Source organism: Plecotus auritus, assembly GCF_963455305.1.
Source record: "Plecotus auritus genome assembly, chromosome: 10".
In the NCBI taxonomy this organism is placed as follows: Eukaryota; Metazoa; Chordata; class Mammalia; order Chiroptera; family Vespertilionidae; genus Plecotus; species Plecotus auritus.
The window spans coordinates 4,139,387-4,147,401 of NC_137785.1; the positions used below are offsets into that span (position 1 = coordinate 4,139,387).

The window sequence follows — 8,015 nt, forward strand, 5'->3', positions numbered from 1 at the left end:
TCAACCAATGAGCCATGGCCAGTGTGATTCAGTGGTTAGGGCATTGGTCTGAGCACCGATGGGTCTCAGGTTCGATTCCCACATACCTGGGTTGCACCCCAAAGGCAAGGGAGGCACTCCCAATCACCTCTCACCCTCCCAATTCCTCTTTCTTCCCTCCCTCCCACTCTCTCTAAAAATCATTTTTGGGGGGGCATATTTCAATGATTTTTAAAAAATATATTTTATTGATTTTTGACAGAGAGGAAGGGAGAGGGATAGTTAGAAACATCAATGAGAGAGAAACATCCATCAGCTGCCTCCTGCACACCCCCCACTGGGGATGTGCCTGCAACCAAGGTACGAGCCCTTGACCGGAATCAAACCTGGGACCCTTCAGTCCACAGGCTGACGCTTTATCCATTGAGCCAAGCCGGCTAGGGCTTTAAATATATTTTTATTGATTTCAGAGAGGAAGGGAGAGGGAGTGAGAGATAGAAACATCAATGATGAGAGAGAATCATGGATCGGCTGCCTCCTGCACACCCCCTACTGGGGATCCAGCCCGAAACCCGGGCATGTTCCCTTGACCGGGATCGAACCCAGGACTCTTCAGTCCGCAGGCCGAGGCTCTATCCACTGAGCCAAACCATCCAGGCCATTTTAGAAGGATTAATAATGAGGACCATTTTCCATTTCAATCCTAAGTCTAATGGATTGACAGACATCATATTTAAGATCTAATGTAAAAATGAATATATGGCAATATTTTGTTCATGTTAGCTTAAAAATAACTTCCGTATACAATCTTTTCTTTTGTCCCCGGTAATCTCTCTGGGACCTGAGAAAATCCCATCATTTTCATCAGCAGCTGAGGGGGATGAGGTGTCACCGACAGGAAGTGAGTGAGGTGGGAGGAGCTTCTTGCCCAATAAAACCAGCCGGCTTGCTGGTCGACCTCACTCCACAGCTGCGCCCTCAAGCGAAGCAGCCAGAGGCCAGAAGCGGACTTAGCGCCTGAGAGGTGAGTCCATCTGAGCGGAGTTCCTTTCGCTTTCAAACGTCTACGGAAGGTCTTGGGAAGGGAGGGACCTATCGATGCAGCCGGTGCTGCTGTCTGGGGCCAACTCAAGGCCAGGCGTGGCGGGGACACCGAGGGACGCGGGGCCTCTGATGCGAGCGGTAGGCGGGACTCAGGCTCAGGACCAGGTGGGAGTAAGAACTGGATCGTCCTTATCCTGAGTCAGGTCCGAGCTTGGCGGCCTCGGAGGTGGTGCGTGGCGTGGCCCCCACAGACTTCCTCTGCCTCTCGGGGTCCGTGGTGGGTTTCCGCCCCATCCAAGGGGTGGGGGGGTGCAGCGGGGAGACGCAGAAGGTTTCGGGGTCTCAGCCAGCACTGCCCACTGGATCTACCAGGGGACCCCCCAAATGTTGTAAACTCATGTTCTCGTAGCCCCATAAGCAGAGGATAAGGAAAGCGACCCAGGCCTGGTTGGGTTGGCTTAGTGGTTAGAGCGGCTGCCCGCCCTCCCAAGGGGCTCGGGTTCGATTCCCAACACATAGGGAGGCGTGGAAGCCTAAAGAAAAATGAAACACTAACTTTCCCCCGGACAGGCAAGCGTAGGGCCTTCCAACAGGGAATCAGTTTGAGGGGACTCTACAGGAGAGAGCCCACATTCTCTTTCTTTCTGGTCTTCCGTATCTCAGGCTGCACGCATTTCCCTGCGGCTAAGCTTCCCACGCCAATCGCCACACGGGTAAGACCCTGGAGCAGGGGAGAGACCTTCTCACCACCTGTGCACAGCCCAGGGGTGCCTCCTGTCTTCCTCCCAACCAGCATGATGCACCTGGGAAGTTCAGGGTTTGGAGCCCTTCCCATTGGTCCTTAAGACTGCATCCTCCGCGCCCAGGAGGTTGCAAACGTCTATCCCAGGGGTGGGCAAACTTTTTGACTCGAGGGCCACCATGGGTTCTTAAACGGGACCGGAGGGCCGGAACAAAAGCATGGATGGAGTGTTTGTGTGAACTAATATAAAGTCAAAGTAAACATCATTACATAAAAGGGTACGGTCTTTTTTTTTTTTTTTTTTTCAATAGTTTTATTCATTTCAAACATTTTAACAAGAAGAATGTAAACACTAATTATTATAATTTGAAACTTCAAAAAATGGAGGAATCATAGCACAATAACATACCTTATATTGAAGATGGTGAAGGCAAAATAAAATTGCCTAACAAAGGAAAGGTACAAAAGCCTTTCAAATTAAACTTAAATATAATAAAATAATTTAAAACTAAAACAAATAGAAAAGAACAAAATGTGTAAACAGTAAATTAAACATTTTCTTTAGTGCAACTTCCAAATGATGCCCGGGATGTAGATGTAGATGGCAATGTAGACTGGGTTGAAAGGTTTTTGGTCTTTAAAACATCAACTTCAGTGGGAACAGTGTTGTTGGTCTCCTTTTTAGCTAATGCTCTGATCCTGTCCTCTCCAGGGGCGTGTCTCCCTACATCACCACGATAACGTGTCTACGCATTCCCAGGGTGATGTCGGGGACGCGTCCGCGGGCATTACAAGGAGCCTCTGGAAGATTGAGAGGTTGTTCCTTCTACTGAATGGGGGGGATATAAATCCGCCCACTCAGAAGAAGGAGCTGCGGCCCTGTTTCCCGACGTTGCCATGTTAACACTGCTGCTGGTGAAGGAGCGGAGGGAGAGCAAGAGAACCCTCCGCTCTTTCGGCTCCGCGGGCCGGATAGAACAGCCGAACGGGCCGGATCCGGCCCGCGGGCCGTAGTTTGCCCACAGCTGGTCTATCCTATAAAGAGGAGGGGTCCCAGGACCCAGGAGTCCCTCTCCCTCATGAGAGGCTCATGGCACCCGCACCCCCCCTTCCCCCCCACCCAGGCGGCCATGGCCCAGCAATTTAAGGACGCCGCCCGCTGCCCCGTCTGCCTCACGTACTTGGAGGACCCGGTGAACCTCAAGTGCGGCTTCGTCTGCTGCCGCCGGTGCCTGTCCGTCCTGCCCAAGGAGTCGGGCGGGGAGGGGGTGCTGTGCTACAACTGCTCCGAGGTTTCTCAGAAGGAGGACATCAAGCCCAACAGGCTGCTGGGCAGGCTGGCGTCCAAGGTCAAGGAGATGGAGCCCCAGCTGACATCCATCCTGAAGATGGACCCCAGGATTCGCAAGTTCCAGGGTGAGACCTCTGGGCGCCCTGCCCCCGGGCCCTGAGGGGAGGCAGCTTCCCAGAGGCCCCGTGACCCGGCCCGTGACCCGTGACCCTCCCCTGGCGGCCGGCACCTGGAAGGAGCCTTCTTTCCCAGGGCCTCTCGCCTGAGAGTCTCAGTGACAACCGGCTGCTGGTTTTTAGGCAAATAGAACGCCGAGTCCGTCCTAGACCTGGGCTCCCCAATATTTCCAGTCGCCCCACTGGAGACGGGCAGAGGGAGAAACCTGATTTGCGGAGACTGGATGTTACAGACAATGGACCCCTGAGAACAGCGCCACCCGAGTCTTGTTATTGTTCATGTGTTTTTAAGACAATTTTTTAAAATATATTTTTATTGCCCTGACTGGTGTGGCTCAGTGGATAGAGCGTCAGCCTGCGGACTGAAGGGTCCCAGGTTCGATTCCGGTCAAGGGCATGTACCTTGGTTGTGGGCACATCCCCAGTGCGGGGTGTGCAGGAGGCAGCTGATCGATGTTTCTCTCTCATCGATGTTTCTAGCTCTCTATCCCTCTCCCTTCTTCTCTGTAAAAAATCAATAAAATATTAAAAAATATTTTTAAAAAATAAATAAATAAATAAATTTTTATTGATTTTTTTACAGAGAGGAAGGGATAGGGAGAGAGAGTTAGAAACATCGATGAGAGAGAAACATCCATCAGCTGCCTCCTGCACACCCCCCACTGGGGATGTGCCCACAACCAAGGTACATGCCCTTGACCGGAATCGAACCTGGGACCCTTCAGTCCGCAGGCGGACACTCTATCCACTGAGCCAAACCGGTTAGGGCTTAAGACAATTTTTTAAAAAAATATATTATTTTTATTGATTTCAGAGAGGAAAGAAGAGGGAGAGAGAGAAAGAAATATCAATGATGAGAGAGAATCATGGATCTGGAATCGAGCCTGCAACCCAGGCATGTGCCCTGACCGGGAATCGAACCGTGACCTCCTGGTTCATAGGTCCACGCTCCACCACTGAGCCACGCCAGCTGGGCTAAATTTCAAACATTTAAAAAGAGCCCCAGCCGGTGGCCCTCACGGAGGGCAGCGTCAGCCCAAGGGGCAGGGATTTAAAGTCCCGTCAAGGGCACCCACCTGGGCTGAGGGCTCCCTTTGCCAATGCTGTCCCGGCCCTTCTGAAGGCAGCCAATCGACCTACATCAATGCTTCCCTCTCTCCCTCTCCTTCCCCCTCTCCCTCTCCCTCTCCCTCTCCCTCTCCTTCTCTCTCTTTCTCTCTCCCTCACTCCCTCCCTCCCACTCACTCCCTTCCTCCCTCGCACTCTATAAAGCAATGGAAAAAAGTGGGGTGATGAGGATGAACACCAACAACCAAATTAAAACAGTGCGCCCAGCCAAAACCGGTGTGGCTCAGTGGATAGAGCGTCAGCCTGCGGACTGAAAGGTCCCAGGTTCGATTCCGGTCAAGGGCATGTACCTTGGTTGCGGGCACCTCCCCAGTAGGAGGTGTGCAGGAGGCAGCTGATGGATGTTTCTGACTATCTCTCTTCCTTCCTCTCTGTAAAAAATCAATAAAATATATTTTTTTAAAAAAAGTGTGCCCAACAGGTGTGCGGGGGTACCAATCCCTACAGTAGGGGGTGGGCAGGCACAGCCAATGGATGCTTCTCTCATGGATGATTCTCTCCCTCTCCTTCTCTCTCTCTCTCAAAACCAATAAACACGTTGGTTTTTCCATTGAAAAGGAAAGAATGCAAACTACAACAAACGCCATTGGTCTGCGGGGGGCAGGGTTCATGTCCGAGGCTGCCCTGGCTCCCTGCGCAGGTCCTGGGAGGAGGCCCGCTCTCCCCGCCCAGCCACGCAGGCTCGGTCTCCTTCCGCCGCCCCATCCGGTCTGGGCCCCCGCTGAGGTTCTGACACATCCCAGTGTCAGGACTCCAAGCATCTCCTGTTCCCCTTTCATTGTAACTGCAATAGAGCGCCAGGGCCCAGTCACCCACAGCAAGCGAGGAAGGTAACTGCATTTTTTAAAGAAGCGGTAAGCCCTCGCTGGTGTGGCTCAGTGGCTAGAGCGTCGGCCTGCGGACTCTTAAGGGTCCCGGGTTCGATTCCCTGTCAGGGCTCATGCCCAGGTTGTGGGCTCGGTCCCCAGTAGGGGGCGTGCAGGAGGCAGCCGATCCATGATTGTTTCTCATTCTTGTTGTTTCTATTTCTTTCTCCCTCTCTTTTCTTTTATAATGAAGATTTAGCTCTTTTTTAAAAATATATATATTTTATTGATATTTTACAGAGAGGAAGGGAGAGGGATAGAGAGTTAGAAACACCGATGAGAGAGAAACATCGATCAGCTGCCTCCTGCACACCCCCCACTGGGGATGTGCCCGCAACCCAGGTACATGCCCTTGACCGGAATCGAACCTGGGACCTTTCAGTCCGCAGGCTGATGTCCTATCCACTGAGCCAAACCGGTTTCAGCTCTCCCGCTCCTTTCTGAAGTCAATAAAAATATATTTTTTTTAAAGAGATCAAAGAAAGCTTTAATGTCAATATCATTCTGCAAGAAGTGAACTATTTTCCATCCTTTGAAATTCATGAAAATCTGCATGATAATTTTTTTACTGATTTCGGAGAGGAAGAGAGAGGATGAGAGAGTCATTGATCAGTGGCCTCCTGCCGGGCTGTATGATCATTGTGAGGTCTATTTTCCGTGTGTATTCCTTACTAAAGAGAAAAAAAAGTCACACCCAGCGGGCCTGGGTCAGTGGCTGGGCATAGACCTGTGAACCAGTTCAAGGTTTGATTGACAGTCAGGGCAGATTCTCAGGCTGTTGGCTTGGTCCGCCAGTAGGGGACGTGCAGGAGGCAGTGATTCCCTCTCATGGCTGTTTCTCTCTCTCCTTTTCCCTTCCTCTCTGAAATCAATAAAAAAAAATTTTTTTAGCCCAGCCCGTGTGGCTCAGGGGTTGAGCATTGACCTATGTATGAATCAGGAGGTCACAGTTCAATTCCCGGTCAGGGCACATGCCCGGATTGCAGGCTCCATGCCCAGTGGGGGGTGTGCAGGAGGCAGCCCATCCATGATTCTCTCTCATCATTGATGTTTCTATCTCTCCCTCTCCCTTCCTCTCTGAAATCAATTATATATATACATATATACACACACACACTGATTGGCCAGATTATTATGATCTCTGGACGCATAATAATCTGGCCACTCAGTGTATATCCTATAGAATAAAAGGCTAATATGCAAATTGTCCCCTCGACCAGGAGTTCGACCAGCAGGCAGGCTGGCCAACCGCCCATGTCCCCTCCCCCTGGCCAGGCTGGCTGGACCCCACCCGTGCACGAATTCATGCACCGGGCCTCTAATATATATATACTAATATATATATACTAATATATATATACTAATATATATATATATACATTTAAAAATATATATTTTTTAAAAGAAGAGAGAGAAGAAGAGTCCTTACTCAAACAATTGAATCAATGTCAAGAGAAGACCTACGATGGACAAAGACTAGCTCCTCCATTATGATCGTTCCTCCTGTAGATACAATTCACTGGAATCGGGGCCAGGGAAGTCTCCCCAGGAAAATGCCCGGGGCAGACAGGAAGGTGTGGGGCCATGGCCAGGAAGGGGGGGCGCCTGCTGACTCCACCCTTCCTCTCTCCGCAGTGGACATGACCTTGGACCTGGACACTGCCCACAACTACCTCGCCATCTCGGAGGACCTGCGGCGGGTCTGCATCGGGGGTGTCCCACAGGGGCGCCCAGCCCACCCCGGGAGGTTCAACGACTCGCCCTGTGTCCTGGGCTCCCCCCGCTTCACCTCGGGCCGCCACTACTGGGAGGTGGACGTGGGGAGCGGCCGCGACTGGAGCGTGGGCCTCTGCACGGAGTCGGCCCCCCGGCAGGGCGAGGTGGTCCTCTCCGCGGACCTGGGCTTCTGGACCGTGAGCTGCAGCGACGGGGACCAGTTCGTGGCCGGCACCCAGCCCCCCTTGGGGCTCATGGTCCAGCCGCGCCTGCGCCGCCTGTGCCTCTTCCTGGACGTGGAGCTGGGGATCTTCTTCTATCACGCGGCCGATGGGTCCCACGTGTTCACATTCCCCGTTTCGGCTGCGGAGCCCCTGCGCCCCTTCTTCGGGCCTGCGGGTTCCTCAGAGGATGAGGAGAGCTGGCTGGCCCTCTGTCCTTGAGTCCCTGCGGGAGTGGGGGGTGGGGGTGGGGGGGGGCCCTGAGCGACCCGTGCGCCACCAGTGGCCGCAGCAGCAGAACGTGGCCGAGCCCTGCAGGCCGCGAAGTGACCCACCGGCCGGAAGCCGGCCTCCCCGCGGGCAGTGCGGTCACGGTGGTGTCGTGGGACTTGTGTATTTTATTAGCCAATAAACGTGTTTGGAACTGGCAGATCCGCTCCCAAGCGCTTCGCTTTTATTTCTTTGACGTTGGCGTGGAGAGGAGGCGAGAGACGGAGTAAAACGTGGGGTGTGCCCAAGGGGCTCATGGGTGTTCTCCCTGATGTGGGACCAGCCCCATGGTAACAGGTAAAACCCGGGGTGGGGCCCCTTCTGTTACTCAGGTGGTTGCGCGCCCTCCCGGCCCCGCGGCCCCAGTTCCATCCCCAGTGGGGGCGCATCGGGGAGGCAACCCGATCCATGTGTCTCGCCCTCTCTGTAAAGAGATGAGTAAGTAAATAACACAAATCCTGGGGTGAGGAATAAAACCCACACGGAGCCCGGCTCGTGTGGCTCAGTGGGTGAGCATCGGCCTATGATCCAGGAGGTCCAGGGTTCGAGTCCTGGTCAAGGGCACATGCTGGGGGTTGCGGG

General features: G+C 53.2%; 1 protein-coding gene across 1 annotated transcript; it reads left to right on the top strand.

The window, feature by feature from the left end:
- Positions 1-2,895: 2,895 nt before the first annotated feature.
- RFPL4A (ret finger protein like 4A) lies at positions 2,896-7,385 on the top strand (the record flags this gene model as incomplete). The annotated part of the gene is made up of 2 exons (XM_080645241.1): positions 2,896-3,181; positions 6,862-7,385. 2 exons carry the CDS (start codon positions 2,896-2,898, stop codon positions 7,383-7,385), a joined length of 810 nt encoding a protein of 269 aa, XP_080501367.1.
- Between the last annotated feature and the right edge of the window lie 630 nt (positions 7,386-8,015).